Source organism: Onychostruthus taczanowskii, unplaced genomic scaffold (assembly GCF_017590055.1).
Source record: "Onychostruthus taczanowskii isolate IOZ18803 unplaced genomic scaffold, ASM1759005v1 scaffold57, whole genome shotgun sequence".
Classification (NCBI taxonomy): Eukaryota; Metazoa; Chordata; class Aves; order Passeriformes; family Passeridae; genus Onychostruthus; species Onychostruthus taczanowskii.
This window is the reverse complement of record NW_024503346.1, coordinates 3,238,507-3,257,231: the sequence shown is the minus strand read 5'-3', so window position 1 is coordinate 3,257,231 and position 18,725 is coordinate 3,238,507. Positions and strand designations below refer to the sequence as shown.

The 18,725-nt window shown below is 40.0% G+C and overlaps 1 protein-coding gene across 3 annotated transcripts in view; it reads right to left on the bottom strand.

The window, feature by feature from the left end:
* Positions 1-292: 292 nt before the first annotated feature.
* The window catches only part of VAPB (VAMP associated protein B and C), a 32,714-nt gene continuing 14,281 nt past the window's right edge, over positions 293-18,725 (bottom strand). The window contains exons 2-7 of one of the 3 annotated variants that reach the window (XM_041417757.1): positions 17,291-17,443; positions 9,844-9,947; positions 7,566-7,646; positions 6,454-6,507; positions 6,155-6,193; positions 293-4,107 (exon numbers count right to left, since the gene is read on the bottom strand). In XM_041417757.1, the coding sequence (XP_041273691.1) occupies positions 3,949-4,107; positions 6,155-6,193; positions 6,454-6,507; positions 7,566-7,646; positions 9,844-9,947; positions 17,291-17,443 (590 nt within the window). In that variant the 3' untranslated portion in view covers positions 293-3,948. Of the gene's footprint in view, positions 4,108-6,154; positions 6,194-6,221; positions 6,399-6,453; positions 6,508-7,565; positions 7,647-9,843; positions 9,948-17,290; positions 17,444-18,725 lie in introns of all 3 variants that reach the window. The other 2 variants (XM_041417756.1, XM_041417758.1) reach the window with 2 other exon arrangements.

Sequence of the window (18,725 nt, the reverse complement as noted above, 5' to 3'; positions counted from 1 at the left end):
ACTTACTTTATACAGAAAACAGAACTCAGGATGTGGAATTTCAGGACATCACATAGGGCAAGAGAAGTACAGTTTCAAATTAAGAGCACTACAGTGAAGGCACTATTGTGCCTGAAAATTAATGACATTCCACCGAAGAGACAGAAGTGCCATTTTCTGAAGAAAAGGGATGACAGTTTTCTTCCACTGGGCAATGCAACATCAAGTATGACAAGACATAAATGATCCATTCCTTGTGCACCCCACAATGCAAAATCGCTGGCAAGAATTGCAAGTTCACATGTGCAGCAGATACAAACCCTTCAGAGTTTATTGATGAAAAGAAATTCTAGTGAATTGCAAAGTGAAGTTTCAACTTTAGCCCACTAACAGCATTTCAGGAGGAAAAAGTAACACCACCATTGAGCTTTACAATCCTGTATTTTTAGAAAATGACATTATGGTACATCAATCCCCCTCAACATAACAACATGACATGATCTTGCTCTCCAGCCCCCAGGCTACTCCCCAGTAACCTGAGCTGCTCCTGGCTTGCAGATGCAGCTGTTCCAGCTGTGCACCCCCAGCTGACAACTGCCAATGCACAGCAATAGTTATGATCATCCATGCACGGAGTATTTGCTTTAAGATGTGGAGAACAACATAAAAATAGAAGAAACCATTTTCCATTTGTTTCCCAGCACTAGGCTTCAAGATATTTCAGGTATCTGTTTATCCCAAATTCGCCCAAAGAGTGCACCAAGCAGCCTCTACTGGGTGTTACAAAAATCAACAATAAATGTGCAAGTGGTCATCTTAAAGTAACAGCAAGGACAATAATTAGATTAGTAATAACTTGATTTCTACTACCATGAATCAATCACAGGTTTCTAATAACTGATGTTGTGTGAGGACCCCAGACAATTATCTTATTTAGAAACTCTACATTTTGTGCACAACTTCCTAAGATATACAATGTCCTTCAGAATAATTCACTTTCTGTGAATACTTCATGAGAACATTTCCTCTTGTGTTGCCATGAAAGGAACAACTTACAAAAAGAGCCAGGTGGCTTAGGAATATCCATCCAATCTATATTTGCACTCTATCTACAAACTGGCCTTTTAGGAACCTTGGAAGAAAAAAAATCCTTAAGATTTCTCCCTACTGCCTATGAAAGGGTTTGGTCAAACAGGGACTGAGAATTCCCCTGATCAGTGACTTTATTTCAAGCTCAGCAAAGCAAAGCATTACCCAGACAATTCAGGGCTACTGTGTTCAGGCTCTTGTGAAAAATGGTGAGGGAAAACCTCAGGATTTTGTTAAATTCCAAAACACAAGCAGTTAATTTGACTGTTAGGACTGATGGTGTGGGTCAGCCCAGCTGCAGGTTACAGATGCTACCAACACTGAAATCCTCTCCTGGTCTCCTGGCTCAGTGTCTGAAGGGTCTGGAAAAGCATGAGAAGGTTTTCTGGGACCTTTATGATCCTGGAGTGCAAACCCCAGGAACAACTTTGCCCATGAATGATCTCCAGTTCCAGGCTGGCACAGACCACCAAGAAGTCACTGCTGAGCACTGGGGGAGCACAGAGCTGTGGTAGCTTACACTGGGTGTAAAACCTGCCTGGAACTTTACTCCAGATATCCTCACAGGAGACCAGTTTAAACCTTCAATCCTCTCCCTTTATCCTGCAGAAAGTGATTTGTTTTTTCTAAACCAACCTTTTTTAGGCTATTTTAGAGCAGAACAATGGACTCTCAAAAAAACCTTTTTTTTTTTTTTCAAAGTGAATCAGAAATTCTGATAAGAGAACAAGATATTTACAGCCTCTTAAAAAAATCTATTTCATATCTCAGTCTCCCTTCAGCAAAGGTTTTCTCAACTATATTCTTCAAAGCCATGAAAATTAATTTTGCAGTATCACCCACAACCTTGTCTTTCTGAAAAGAATGCTTCATTAGAAAGTTTTCTTCAGCTTCTACTGCCCAGGCAGTATCTTCTTTATAAATTCTGCCCAATTTGTCCCACAAACTCCCTGCTTTGTCCTTTCCAGCTCATCTCCTACCTGCCCTGCCCCTTGCAGCCAGGCTGCAGTGGCTCTGTCCCTTCCCTCTGAGCAGACAAGGCACCAGCACTTTAAAATGCTAAAAATACACCTCTCCTTTCTATTGAACCTCCTAGAAATACTTCCAGACTCCCGTTCATAAGCTGAACACACCAATCACAAGGTTTTTTTCGCAGCTATTTTTCTTATTAAGCCTTACATAAAATTTCACTTATTTGCACTTGCAGAGGAGGAAGCCCTTGAGACAGAAGTGGGACAAACATAAAGGTCAAGGAGTGCAGCAGACAGGCTGCAGCCCCCACAGCTCTCACAGAATCCCAGCAATAGGGAAGGAATGACAGAAGTCATCTGTAAAAGACTCAGCTTCATCTTATAACATGCTACAACAAATTTTGCCACTGAATGTTTTTGGGTCTACCATTTGAGAATAGATGTGAATTTACCTGCTCAAAAACTGTTTAATTTAACTGAACCCATCCTGTTAAAACACACTGAGTTTGTTTATACACCTTGTGGTAAAAGGAAGCTTAGAAACAAAATCTCCTTATTCTAAAGGTGCTGTCAAGTGTCTGAACTCCTGAACCCAACTAACCTGGGATGTTACCTTGTACCTCAGCATGGTGACTCTGAACAACTTTTGTGTGTCAGGCTCACGATGGGATGGTTTGCTTTGATATTAAAATTAGTCTGGAAAAAAAAGAAATTCACCCTGAAATCAGACTGCAAGTTTCCTTATGCCATGAACAAAGCTGACAAGAAAACACTGTTTCCTCCCCACCTCTAAAACTGCGAGAACAGGACAAAAGTAACAAAGGAAACATTAATTTGGGGGCTTTATTTAATTTCTCTTTTCTTTCTTTTTTTTCTTTTTTCTTTTTTAAGATGCTACATAGTCAAACAAGATTGGTCTTTTTACGGCATAGGACTAAGTTTACTACTGATATTTTTGTTTCTCCCCTAAATAGACTTATTTACATACAAAAACAGTTTCTGACCACTGTTTCGCCAATGCTCAGATGATCAAAACTCCCAACAATGGTGTAGTGCCCGAAACACCAGGAGGCAGAAGAATCTTGCACCACTACAGCAGCAAATTTTTAGTTCTTGTCACTGGCTTTGAACAGGTGCCTTTTCATACCACAAAGAATTAGTCAATTTTGTGATAATAAGGAAACATGAGATGAAATCCATTAAATAAGTCAAATATGCATTAAACATCTCTGAATAACATTTTAATTCAACTAAATGAACCAACAGCAATGTAGCTTGGTCCCTTGGTGAGAACAAGGCATTGACCTTTATTCTGAACGAGCCCCTCGGTGCTGCCCAGCTCCCTCAGTGCTGCCACAGACAAATCTTTGCAGCTTCTCACTACTCATTTAAGTGCCAAGAAATTGGTAACTTGCACAGAGTTGAAGACACTGACAGAAACTGTTAAATTCATGAGCAGAATGGTGGATTAACGTATTTTACAGAAGTTATCAACACCTCCTGCCTAACCCAGCTCCAAACATCCCTAGGGCCATCTCCAGCAGTGGAGGAAGAGGTTTTTTCTAGTTTTCCTTTTTTTTTTCTTTTTTTTTTTTAAAAAGAGGTAATCCAGCAACATGTACCAGGGTCTAAGAATGTTTAAAATGACATATACAATATTCCATTGTAGTGTTAAATCAGGATTTTCTCCCCCCTTCATCATTGAAGCATATTCTCTTTCATTCATTCCCTCACCGTACATTTTGAACTTTCTAGATTATGTTACATAGTATTTGTGCAGGGGTAATTTAAAGGCAAGACCTGTGAGATGTCATACATTAATTTTTTTTTTAAACATTGTTATGAATAAATTTAATCCAATGATATGGCAGAACCATCAAACCAATTTACAATTTCCAGCATGCTGCCTCTACAAGGCTATTTTTCCTATAATTACACCAAAGACAAAGAACAAAACCACCAAAGCAAGTAGTCTGGAGCTGAGCCCTTCGTCCTTGACAGCAGCTGCAGAAGGAGATATTGGGTTGTTTGTCTGGGGTACCTTCCTCATCCGCAGTCCATCTTCTTCCTAAAGGAAGAGATATTGATTATTCCTACAAAAAAAAGCTTTAAATATTCACCCTTCTCATATTTATTTAGGTGGGTGTTACAGAACAGGTGAAAGCGAATTTACAGCTAAGTTAGAGCTCTGTGTCCTGGATAATCCTGAGAGGGAAGGGCAGTGAGGCAGGAGGGGAAAGCCACAAACTCTTGGAAGTTTTGTCCTGCTAAGGGAGTGGGGAAGCACTGAGGAACCTGCAGGAACTCCTATCCAAAGCCTAGAGATGGCTCCAGAACTTCAGAAAAATGATGGAGGAAATGCCATGAAGGTGCTTTTCTTGCTCTGTAACAAGAAAGGTGCTGCAGGGGAAATTGTTTCTCAGTATAACTAAGATGAAGTTGCATGTTTTTCACAAGCCAAGGCAATTACACTCCTCATTCCCCATGTCAGATCTTCCAGCCCTTGAAGGGAAATCAGTTTTCCCATCATATTAATGCTGACATTTTGGACATGAACCTAATGGCAATAATTAGGATATTTTCTTGATAGGAATTTGGTAGCTCACCTGATTTAAAGATGAGACAACAGATAAAACAAAGTAACACCAGCAGATATTCCCATTTCAGGTGGGAATGATGCTCCCCTCAGCTCTCCCTGAGCTGTTGTGCTGCACAGCTGTGTGTTAGCACACTCCAGTCACACACACTCAGAGCATTTCAGGAGAGGGGAAATGAGTCTTTTGTGACTTAATTTGTGTCCAGCTGAAGCAACAGTGTTAGGCTTTTTAATGTGACACAGTATTATAGTGCAAAAGGACAAGGTACCAAAGCAAAAGTCTCCAGTCTCTACTTAAAAAAATACTCAAGAAATAAAATTGTAATGAAAGTTACTGCAGTCGTGAAAATTGTCAGATAAGTGAAGTTCAAAGGGATTGGGGTATGTCAGTGTTTCTCACTTTTGAATTTGAAGGGGCACCTACATGATCTGAAGGTGAACTTATTTTTCTATTAATTAATTTATTTACTAACTGAAAGCCACAGGTTACCCAGTACCTCACTGCTGCTCTAATTCTGAATGAGCTCAACTGACTTTCATAAACAATAAAATGCTGGTTTACATACAACACACTTTATATATAAACAACAGATTTTCATTTAAAATATTTTAATTTCCTTCTGACAGTGACTCCAGCCTGACACTGACAGCACCTGGTAGCAGGCAGTGATTTAGCATTGCTCTCTGATGTTTTACAGGTGTTTTTAACACTCCACAAAGGGACAAAGATCTCACCTATCTGGGACGTTACTGTAAGACATCAGCTCAATTCTAGATAGCTCCTGTAGAGTGAAGACCAATTTACAAAAAAATTAAATAAAATAATATAGAACTTAAGAGTACTGAGTTGCTGGCAAAACAAGAACACAAGGAGAAGTTAGGGCCACATCTGTTATGTACACATATTATTTCTGTGCAAAACAAAACTGTTTTCAAGAATTCCTTCATGCATCAGCCAGCCAAGCAGCATCAGAGCTGAGAGAACAGAGCTCTTTTCACTGGGCTGCAAGAGTCACAGCATCCACACTTTCCTTGGTGCTGATATCTATGGAAGCAGACACTTAGAGCAAGTCAAGCTACTGTAAAAAGAATTTTTTTAGCAGAGTGATAAAGGTTTCTCAATTACTGAATTTCCCAGCCATGTGCTGGATATGACAGGAAGCCCATTTCCCATTCATCTGTCTTAATTTGGCCATTTCAGCAGCACATTACAGGTGCAATTACTGAAACACTCAGTATTTGCACAACACTGCCCTCAAGCTCCCATGGTTTGGGAGAAGGGGCCAAGTCCAACACTGAATGCTTAATTCAGACTGAGAAATTAGGTGGGAAAAGAAAAAAGAGGGGGAATTCACTCCTCTGGGTTGCTACCCAATCTCCTTCTGTGACTGCATGACTTGTGCCTCCTTTCAAAGGAACCATTGATTTCAGCACCTTCTGGCAGTTTACAGAGAAACCTGAATTATCTTTTACTTTACACACAGTAGTAAAATATTGTGCTAAGGTCAGGTAATCAAACCTTTAAGATGGAAGCTTCTTTTTCAGGAAAGGGGTAAATCTGAAAAGAAAACAACAGCAATCTTTACCTTAAACTGTTTATTCTCCTCCCGTAACCTCTGAACTTCTACTTGAAGCCTCTTATAGTCTTCCATTACTTTCTTAACTTCAGTGTCATCCAAAGAAGAACTTATTGATTTAGACATTACAGAGGAATCTGTCTTTGTTGCAGTTGTGGATACAATTTTATTTATTTCTATGTCATGCTGTTAAAAAAGGATAGAGTGATTTTTGGTTAGTTATTAACACCACACCACACACCTGATACATAGGAGGAGAATCAGGTAAAATTGTCTGTGCACACCTGACACGTGCCTGTAGCAAAAGAAATAAACAACATTTTGCTTTCTGTAACTTTACTGCTATCCCAGAAAACATCAGACCAACAGCAGTAAGTGAACAGAGAATGACCTTGACTTGTCAGACCCTGCATGTACAGAAATGTCCCTAAACCAGGGCCACAACCAATGGTGTCCTCCCCCCTCCCTCCCCAGGCCCAGCACAAGCAGCCAGTGCAGGACCAGGACAGTGTGCAGCTCCCTCCCCACCCCTGGCTGTCCCCTCTCCTATTTCTGTTTTTGTGGGGATGCAGGAATTTGCAATCCAAGCTGGGAAACAAAATTCAGATCTCCCAGCCCTGCTCCCTGTCCTGCCTTTGGATCTCCTCCATGCTCTGTACTTTAGAAAGGGTCTCATAAAATCAAAGCTCTCCCCAGCCAATTACATAATCCTAATTACAGACTGCTCAGTGCAAGGTGGAACAACTGTGCCTTTAGTACCTGCACACTAGGAAGCATTTTTCAGTTTATTCAATCCATTATCAGTTTTATACTGGACAATACATATTTGCATTACAAATTAACATGTCCATTACCCTAACAAGAAAGGATCCTACAATATTATACCAGATGATTTCAATATAATTCCTAACTGCATTTGTGTCATCCTCATCAGTTTTGTATCAATTTACCTGACAAAACCAGAGCTGTATTAAGGAAGTGTTGGACAGGCAAATTTATATTGCTGATGATTATAATTGCTTCAGTATAAACTCTGAGCTTCACAACCAGCACCTTTAATTTCTTATTAAGTATTCTTTATCCTGTGACCTTTTACTAAATGAAAACAGATCAACTCAAAAAATGCTTTGTGCTACTGTTGCACTTGTGAAGTTCAAACTGGCTGTTAGTTACACCAAGGATTACCAAGATTTTAAATAGTTTACATTGTGCTTTTAAAGAGTGATGCCATCCAGGCAGTGAAACAGAGGATTCTGTCTTGTGCTTATACAGCTGTCTGTAGAAACATGCCATTTTACAGGATTTACTGTGGTATTAAGTTAAATCACTCAATATGCATCTGAAAATACTCACAGGCTTATCATTCTCTGCTGGTAGCTCAAACACACACCTAAGTTTCGAATCCATGAGTTCTTCCGGTTTTGCTTCTTTCCACTGGAATAAGTAAATATTAATTTCACATTAAACATATTAGTACAATCAGGCAGATTGGAAATGCAGTGCATTATGTAAACAAATCACATTATTTCACTCAGAAAGAACCCACAGGTGTTTATCACACTACCATTAACCACGCACAGGATGAAAAATGAGATCAAAACCAAAACTGAGTGGTATCATAAAGACAGACCAGGTACTATGAAGCAAATCATTCTAAATAGTCTGAAACTTCCACAGGTAATTTACGAGAGAACTGGGAGCTGTATCAGAGTAATTAGCAGAGATGGAGGGAGTAATGAGCCTGCCTAAAAAAAAAGAAGGAAAAAAAAAAGTAAAAGGAGGGGTGAATTGAAGGGGAGGGAAAGATAACAAGCCTCCAAATAAATCACAGAGTGAGTTCTCAACTCTCTGGCTAATGGAGTTCCTATTCAAACTTTTCAAATTTCACATGAGCTTTTCTTCCTGACTGGAATGAATGCAGGACTGTTCTTCCCCCTCCTTGTTTTCCACATCCTTATTTTTCAGCATCCATGTCTGAACAGCACCAGCTGTGCTACACACAGAGGGGTAACTTCCCCTCACACCTTCTCTCCCCTTCAGCTGGGGAGCCTGCCATAAACAAGATTCCTTGCAACCTTTCTAATAGGGATCAGCAGTAACAAATCTTTGCTCAGTATCAGCTGTAACCCTGAAGTGGAAAGATTTATTCTCAGTGATAATAAACAGCAAGGAGTGCCCACACTTCTATCCTGGAGCTCTCACATGCTCCTCTTCACTTTGACCATCCTCCTGGTAGCTTGGTATTCCTCAGCATATCTCAAGTAGGTGACAAATTATGGCTAAGCCCATGCAACCTGGAGTAATATTTAACTCATCCCAAACAGCTGAATCGTAGTTCAGCTCTTCTGGGGCTGAAGTCAGATCTATTTCCAGCTCCTTGGCTGCCTGTGAAGTGTTGAAAGCTTTATAGTACTCCCATAACTGGTCTCACCTGTTCATCCAGAATAGGAAGAGATCTGGAGAGTGGTAACAAACTGAGAACTGATCAAAGTGTTACAGGAAAGGGAATTTTATCAGTCTGGAGAGCTCTGGAAAACTGAAAGGCCCATCTAGGTACTAATAAACGTTCTTTGCCAGCAGAATAACATTTGTCATGGTATAAAGTAACTCATAAAAATTAAAGAGCTCAAAAGAAAGGCAGACTGACTTATCTTTCTAGTGATGCAGACATTTTATTACTATTGCTGTTTCTCCCACTGGATCTTATTTTGAGCCCATTAAACAAATATAGTTCCATAAATCAGTTTCAGAAGGAAAATTATTAACCTGCAGAGTGCCCCAGCTTTAAGAAGCTATTCAGAAGAAGACACATATTGTAAAGACCACTGTAGAGTATTTTTGGGCTGGCTTTTTTGTTTTTAGCCACACACTTTTACAGTAATGCTCTTTTTCCTTTTTACATTGTGTCCTCAATAGCCACTGAATGTTCTCTCAAGCTAACAAAAGCTGGGCTACAGAGAGCTTCCTTGTGCCTTCTTCTGGGGGCAAATCTTGCTGATAAAGGAAACCCAGCAGCTGACATGATGGTTTACTCCTCTGCAGGTTGTCTTACAGTAGCCTGACATCTTATTTTTATGTCTTTTGTTCTTCTCTGCTCCAGCACCTACATATTTCTACTGCTCTCATTTGTAATCCACAGGACAGAATCCGTGAGAGCCTTTCATTTACAAAGCCACAGCAGACACAGGTAGGGATAAAGAAAATACAATACTTGTAAATCATCCTGTTGCATCTTGCAAAAGGAGCTGCTCAAGAGAAGACTGAGAGTAGATGCATAAAAATGATGCCACGGACTCAGAATATATTCTGTATATCCTTAGAATATATGGTTCAAGCTGGCCTTTCTAAAGAAGGATATATTGCAAAAAACTACAACTACTTGTTTCATGGCTTGGTGTGCCATTACTGACAGCAGCTTCCTAAAGAAGCAGCCACAGACAACAACTCTCAGAGCAAGATTCCTGAGGCTCAAAATAACAGAAACTCCTTGCCATGCAGAGATGGAAATCTGGAAAAGCTTTCAAGGACCATTCCAGCGTGGTTTGATAACATCCCTTAAACAACACAGTCAAAGGACTTACAAAATTCTACAATCAGAAAGAAATCCATTTTAATTAATTTCAATACTTACTACTGCTTCCATATCTGAAGTATCAGCTGGAGCAAACATAGACTGAACCATAAACTTGTGTTTACTTTTCTCATTAGGGTCATAGTCAAAAGGCTGTAGCATCACTGGAAGAAAAAAACCCAGAACACATTGCATTAACACTGCTCTGCTGCAGAGTCATGCACTGATGAGACAGTTACCAGATTTCACAAAAACAAACATTAAAATGGTTTCAAGTTGTCTGTTTTTAAGACCAAAGCAGCAGCTGAGATCAGGATCCTCACTTCAAACTGGAATTTTGAAAGGAGGCAAGAGAAACAGATTTCCTCAGTCTGTCTAGACTTTGGTCTGAGAATTCTGGAAATGCTGATCACTCTACAATATTCAGTACACAGCTATGGCAAGATAACAATAGTCATTTATAGGAAAGAGGATCATTTACATATCTTCTGGGACAGAGGGAAAAATTTTCCAAGACAGCATCTTTTTGTCTTGCTCCATCCTTAGGGCAGAAGTAAGAAGCATTTTGATGAGCTGTACACACAATATTGCTGATGGTGCCCAAGAAAACCTACAGAGGCAAAGTCAAACATTGTAAACCTTGAGGTTCAAGCCTTGGGATGGAAATTTCCTCTACAAAGTTTAAGAGTCTCATGGCATTTGATTTATCAAGTACACGTATTTTGCCTCCACAAATAAGTCACTGAAAGTTTGTTACCAATTTACAGATGGAAGTTTATAGTAAAATGTGATGCAAACTTTGCCTATGAAGGGTATGCAAGGAATTTCTCTTCACTCAAAAAATAAAAAGCATTCCAAAATTTACTTATACAGAAAATTACTCTGTTTAGGGGGCAGAGAGGAAGGAACAGCAGGTTTAGGGAATATGTGTGCTTTAATTTAATTTTTTGAGCAATACTGGGAATTTCCATGTGTTTGCTTTTGAGTTAAAGCAACCTGAAGAGGGACAGTTGGGAATTCCATTACACAGAATAATCTTTAATCATAATGGTCACTTGGAACATTTGCAAATGACACCTGGATATTCAGCTATTGGGGCATTAAAAAACATGAGCTTGGCTTCACCATGAGACAGAACACGTGGAAATAAGCAACACAGTTTACACAAACATGTTATTAGACACTGCAAAAAGCCACCACCCCCTCAAAGCTTGCAAATACTGCCATTACTGCTAACAGAAAAATGGTGTAAAGTTTAAAAATTCACATTTTATGACCTGTCTTACTTCAGCCCCTCAATTCAATCACTAAGAAGAGAAGCAGGTCAAGAATTAGGAGGATTTTCAAGCACTGGTGCTATTAACATTATGTGCCCAAATTCACACGCACTAATTGCAGGGGTTTGTCATATAAAAGCAATATCCAAAGATCCCATTTGTTACAAATGAAGGCAAGTCAAACCAATTTGCTCCCTTAATGAGCAGGGTATGTTATGGCTGAGCCATCTTTACTGTGCACACAATCTGTGGCCATCAACAAGCACATGCCTTCTAAAGCCCAAAGAGAAGGCAAGCAATAAATTCTCTCAGATGAGGTGCTTTAAAAATTATTATACATTTTAAACTCACCTTGCAGTAGTTGGATATTATTCCAAAAAAAGTCTGCAAATTAATTGGCTTTAAAGGTTTCCCTTTAAAACTATTTTGCAAACAGGAGTGACTGCACTGTGAAAGCACAACTATTTCAACACTGAACTGAAAAGCAGCAGCATCGTTTTTTCTCCTCTGTAGCAAACACTTAAAGAATTTCAATGTGTAAGATCCAACTGGATAGCCAGAACTATTCAGCATTTATGGAACTTCTATGATTGTGGCTTTTTCAGCTCACTTTGCTGAGTGCAACTCTCAGCTCATTTGAAAATCCTCATTGCCCAAGGGACAGTGCTGAATCCATCCTGGAATGCCAAATGATCACTGCCCCCAGCTCCATTCACTGAACCACAAGAGCCAGAGAGGGCTTGACAGCACAGACGTTGTTAGCACTTGTATTTTTAGATCAATACATGAAAGCCACATTGACACAAATTATTCAGCAAATGTCTTGTAAGCCAGATGGGAAGCTCAAAAACATGTACTTTTTTCAAGAGGAAACCAAACCATTTTAATATTTATCCACATACTATTGGGGTTTCTGTGAAAGATTAGTTCCATAAAATTGCCCTAATTGCTGGAGAAATTGCTAGTGGGAATGTGGCTCCTTTGTTCTGAATGGAAATCACAAACCTTATGCAAAAATTATGTGAGAAGTATGTTCCTACAGAATGCCTTATCACATCAGAGGTCCCATCTGGTCAGAAGCTTCAGCTTTTATCAGTAATCAGAGTTTTAAGAAACAAAATTATTAATGTGATCTTCAAGTTTGCAGTCAGCAGCATCCATCAGGCAGAGATATATCTCAACCACCTCCCAAGCTGCTCACCCCAGAGCTCGAGCACCAGCCCTGCTTCACCACAAGCAAAAACTGCAGAGTCACTGAGAGATCAATGGCCATGGGTTTTCTCACACATTCCTGCAATATCCCCAGCATTTTATGCTCAGTAGAGAGCTAAGGAGAGGCCCTGACCACCCAATGTGCTCCTTCTCTTCCACAGAACAGTTTACCAGCAAAGTTAGTTACAAAGTTAGTTACAATGACAGAAGCGTCAAACTCCTGTGGTTTTCCTAGAATAAACCAGCTTTTTCAAGGAACAGAGGAAATCTGAAGCAGGGAACACCTTTAACACCTGCTGGGTTATAGCTGTCCTTTCCAAGAGCACAAGGAACAGAAAAGTCTCCCAGCTCAGATAGGCAGCAACCTTCCTCTAGTTTCCATCTAAATTTATTAATGGCCTGTTTACTTGGTCCTGGACCAACACTGCCCTAATACTGAAATACCAGAGAAGGGGAAGAGTCATTTATGGGGCCCTCCAAGCCATCAATCACAGTAACTCCTGGCCTACGGGTAAACTTAAGCCAGACTTGGTGGGTTCTCTCTAGGCCAGGCTCCCCATTCATCCTCTGCACCTGTTTTGGTTTGAGCTCCTCTGATTACACATGCAGGAAACTTTACTAGTGCCATGAATCACAGCATTTATGCCCTCTCACCTCTTCCCTTACCCAGATGTATGATGCTACATCTGCCTTACAGAACATTATGTCTTATTATTAGGCCTATTATCTGCTCACCCCAATCAGGCCCTTTTATTCAACAAGCCTGCAATTGTAGCCAAAGTATTTTATTCTTCAAATATGTGATTTTGCAGTTTTTCTAATGAAACTCATCCCATTTCTCTTACTGTAGCCTTCAAGGGCACCTAATTCTGCTGTATATCTTCAATCTCTCAACTTTACAACATCATCAGAGTTTTTAGTGTACTCTTTGTTCCAGAATTGCTTGTAAAAGCATTAAACAAGATTAGGACCAAGAATCACTCTCAAGAAACATCACTGGTAGCTCCCTGCTCTCACATTTCCATCCACATCACTGTTCATTCTTAAAGCAGCTCATTCAACACTCTGTCAATTTATTTGTTCTTTTCTACCTTTATCAATCATTTTCCCAAATGGAACTGCATTGAATTCTTCATGGTCTGGATGGATCAAATCTACCACACTTATGTCATATAAAATACCCCAACCAGAAACAGGGGCAAGGCTCAAGATCCTGGTGGAATTCCATCAGCTCTGGCAGAGGTGAGCAAAGGACACTCACATCTACAGAAATGTGCAGAATCCATTGCATCATCCCACCTTTGTTTTCTATTTACATAAAATTTCTGTAAATATTTCAATAATATTAAGAAGTGTTGACTTTGTGAAGATCAAGATAGAATTTTAAAGCAGGCAGGCAAGAACAACCTACAAAACTTGGTAGTTTCTGCTTGGGAGATCTGTGGGAACAGGGCAGAGGAGTGACACTGCCAAGGAAAGTTTGGGAATGCAGCGGTGGATGGGACACAGTCAGCGCCTGAGGGAATGGGACAGACCCACTGTGACTGCAGAGCACAGGGCTGCAGCTCCATTCCTGCATTTCCAAAGTCAGGAAAGCTCAGAAAAGACTGAAAATCCTCCCTGGATATTCGACAGCAGCCCAAGGATAACTCAGCTCCTCCTGCCTTAGGAGGCTGCTCAGACTGTGGGACACTGCACAGATGGTACCATCTGCAATTCCTCTCTCCTCCTTACACATCTACTGCAGACTCACCAGCATCTGCTGGTGTTCCTTCACTTTTCCTTTGTAATCCATTCATGGCTTTTATTTAGGTTTCAAAGCCACAAAATCAGCTATCTTTGCTGAAATCAGAGGTGCTTGGCAGCAGTGGGATGTGTGCAAACACTCCTTGCCCAAGCACTGCAGCCCCAGTGCAATGGAATCAGATGACAGCGCTCACACACGCTTCCCGACAGTTACATAAACTCAGCTGTTAAAATTACATGCCATTACATAACAGGTGAAAACACGGGCTCCAAACCTGACATCCCAGCAGGCAGCACATGCTGACAGGGCCTCAAATGCTGGTATTTAGCAAAAGCTGTGATATGGCATAAGAAGGCACCATTTGAGACTCCACTAGATTAAAGTGAGCTTTATTTTCCTAGCATTTTGTAAGTCTTTAAATGAGCCATCATATTAATGTGAAATGAAGTGCAACTGCTGCCTCTTAGAGCAAAATATCTTCTCATACACTTACAGCAAAATAGTACAGACACAGTTTCACAGGAGTATAACAAAGGCAGCTGGTTACTACAGAGCACGAAGGAAGAGGCTGTCCCAAATTCAGCTCCAGGCAATAACATTCCCTGAGACTAACAAATGCTGAGGCACTGATTTTTGGAGACAAGGTGCAGCACCAATGCAGTGCTATCAGTGGCTGTGGTAAAGCCAGTCAGCAATTGTGAAGGGAGGAGATTGCATATAGTAAACACAACCCAATTAGCTGAAGTGTCCAGAAGTTACTGTATTAACTATATTTTAAATAATTTCTCATCAGTAGTATTTTCACTAGGTTTGAAGGAATTCAAGTCCCATTTATTTAAGTCCTATTTTTATGCCCTGTGCAAGACTTGAATTAAATGACTGAAAAGGTAACTGATTTAGAGGCAAAGAAAGAAATTCTATTTATTTTTCACTTCATTAACTCCAAAATCAGTCTTTTGTTCTCAAGCAGTATTACTCCAAAGTAAAGGTTAAATACATCTTCCCCCCTTTCTGTGAATCTGAAAACAATTGTTTTTTACAAGTTAATAACAGTTCCCTCTTTGATCCCTCCCATCCAAAGGATCCCATCTGCTGATCAAAACCAAAGACACTGCCATCCTCAGGTCCAAAATCAGGTTCCATGCATGGTTTGAAGGAGCTTAATCTATTACCTAAGGAACAATGAGAGTGTGCTACTTGCATTTTAAAATACAATGTCAATGAAAGGACTGGCAATTTAAGATTGTTATTTATTACTACTGTTAAAATCAGCATGGAAATATTAGAACAGACATGTGAGCTTGTGATTAAATACATCACAGCCATTTTCCACACTAACCAAACCATAAATCACTACAAATAAGGTTATCAGAAAAGGGAAATTCTTAAAGCAGTGTAAGCAAGAGCAAAGCACAGCTCAGGGTTAGCACAGCAGTCTCATAAGGGGATACTTTACTCATAAGATCCACACTCTAGCTGGTGTGCCACTGGGAAGGCTCAGGCTGGAAAAGCAAGCCTGGTAGCATCACAGGAGATGGCTCCTAACACCTGCCTGCACTGTATTTGCTCAAGGTGGAGCTAAGGGGCACTTGTGAGCAAAACTCAACACTGAGAGCAAGACAACGTTTCAAAAAGCCTGGTAAGAGCCTGCAAAGGAAGTAGGCTTTTAATTTTCAAAGTTCATCTACAAGATGAAAAGCATCCACATCTTTATAGCACGAAGATAATTTGTAGCTAGAAACCATGCTAATTTTCATTATCATTTCATTGATTTCAGTGCATTTGATATGCTTGCCTGCAGCTAGTATAGATGACAGACAGCTTTACTTGGGAATTGTTCCGAGTTTTAAAAATCTCCATTTCTCTCCAGAGAGCTTTTTCATTTACATATTAGTCATTTCAGAGCTCACTGGGTATGTGCTGGCCCCCTCCTGGAGCAGAAGTGCTTTGCCTGCCCCACCTGGAGCTCCCACCACTCCCTGGTTACCTCCTCACTGACATTCCCCTGGGATTAACTGCAAGGGAGGCACAATCCTGCAGCCCTTTGCACACTCAATTTGACACCACAGAAATCCCAAAGACAACAGATCAATGAGTGTGCAAATACGGGCATGTATAAGAAGACTCATAGGATTAGAGATGCTTAAATTTACAGTGGAAAGTGATTTTGGGATCAATTTTTATTTTGTTGCAGCAAGTTCTCTCCAAAGGTGAGGTGTTTAAATATTTTACATTTTATTAAATAAGAAACTGAACTCAATTTTTACATGTTGATTTTTTTCAAGTAAGAAGCAGTGGTTTTGGCATCTCAAAATTTTATCCCAGGCAAAAAGAGGCTGGTAGGAGCAAACTGTATAACCTCTCAATAGTATTGCTTATCATGCCAATATTAATTTTTTTTAGGAATAGCAAATCAAATCTGAATATGCATGTTTAGAGGAATAATTTTCTTAACTAAAGTCTGACATCATTCATCTAATATGCCACAACTACATCCTTTGATAGAATTCTTTATTAAGAACATGGATCAGAGCAGTTATTGAAGAGAATATATTATCAGGAAGTTAATAATACACAGATACTGTTTGTGAGAATACTCAGCTCTTTATGCTTTCAAAGTAAGCCACTCCTTTGCTTTTCCATTACCAAACTTAGGCAAGTCAAGAGCTACTGACTCATTAGAAAAAATCATTAATTTTTCCTATGCAACAGCAAAGATTTAGTCATTTGACATTTTTAACACCAAAGGATACTGAATCTTCAAGGCACACAAAACAAGCATGGTTTGAAAGTAAATGTTTTCATTGTTGGTTAAATCCAAGGCAGTTTGGCATCAGCTCACACTGGTCTAAACCAGTGCTACAGTCCACCCAGTTTTATTCTTCCCTCAATGTGCTCATCCAAGCACTTGTTTGACCCCGTGGTGAGCTGGTTCAGGAAGTTAAGCTGGCAAAAAACTAACTGTACAAAAATAATCCCACAGGGAGGGCAGGGCTGCAGCAGGACTGGTTTGGATAGCTGGCTGAAGCTGTTAATGAACCATATCAATCATTTATGTATTTCCGCCTTTTTCCTCTCCAAAACAAGAAGAACAAACCTGTTCCTGTTAGACCAAGAGTAAGGGAAGTAAGGATACATGAAATGGCTGCTTCTCCATGAAAACACAACTTCTTGGATTCACCAAAATACTTTCAGGCTGCAAGGCATTCCAAGAAATAACTGATTATAAGAAGCTATTTTCAATCAGCAAAGAACTGCTTGAATGGCTTACCAGAAACATTAATTGATGTTCCTGCATCGATAATTCCACTGTTGGGCCTTACACAGTATCTACGTGGTGCTGTGGTCTTAACTTTGAAGCACACATTTCTGTCCGTGGGGTTGCCGAGCTTCAGGTTTGTAGTGACCACATCTGTGAAAGGACCTGAGGAGGAGAGCAAAAGCAGACTTGAAATCACACAGAAAGCGCTTTTCAAGCAGAGCCTAAGCAGGCTCTAAATCTCTGTTCACAAATCTTATAAAGTAATTAGATGTTCAATTTCCATCTGCAGCATGTACAGATAATCGTGCACGCAAAGCTGAGGCTGCATCCAGGCCCCAGCCCAAGAACTCATCATTAACAGCAAAACAAAAGGGGAAATCATTCACACATTGTGCCAACACCACAACATGGCATTCAAAGGATGCCAAATTCCCTGCTGTGTCACAGTTGCTCCATTCTAGTCACAGAAGCCCAGGCTAGCAGAGATACCTCATATACCCATGCTGTAGATGATAAGCAGTGAGTACAGTACAGTTTGTTAACCAAGGAATGGGAACCAAGGACTACCACAGATCCATCTGCACAGATCCACAAGCTGGACCTCCAGAGAATCAGGATTCCACCAGGTATTCAGGAATGCCACATCAAAAACAGCAAGACAAGCATGCAGGGTGCATCTCCTTTTGCCTACCAAGTTTTTTTATTTTTTTTTATAAACTGTCTTGGCAACTAGAAATTATAAACCAGAAGAAATAATGTAGCCTACCTCACCCAGGACAGGAAATAACCATGTGGAAATAGGAAAATTTTTAGACACTGAGAGCACTGGCAAAGATTTCCATATTAGCAAAGCCAAAATCAGACCATTGTCAAGTTCTGCAAAACCAAGTGCAGGCAAATCCTTTTCTCTCAGGCTCCCTACCTAATTGAAACTCCCAAATCCCTCAGGCAGAAGAAAGGCTGATTTCCTACAAGACACTGATAAATCAGACAGGTAGCACACAACCATAGTGCTTCACAGACGGTAAAGAAGTAAAATTAAAAGAAATATAACCACACTTTGATCAACTGTCTTCTCCACAGAAGTGATTAATTTACTGCCTGAATAAAATACCTTCATTTGTCCTCAGGAGTAAAAGCAAATTAGTAAAAAAGCACCCAACTTTTCCTTGCAGAAATGGCAACCTAAAATTGAAAAAGGGTGAATGACGATGATAAAAAAATTAAAAATGCAGGCAGCATTCCACCACCCTCCTCTCCCACATGGATGCCTTGATGCAGTTTAAGTCTGCTTCTTATTCTACACAAATTTGACTCCTAAGACAGTATTTAATCCAGCTGAAACAGTACTACAGTCCTGCAACCTCTATCCTCAATCTAATTTGTTTAAAGTAATCAGAAGGGGGAAAGCCTCATAACAATCACACACATAATAACCCTAACC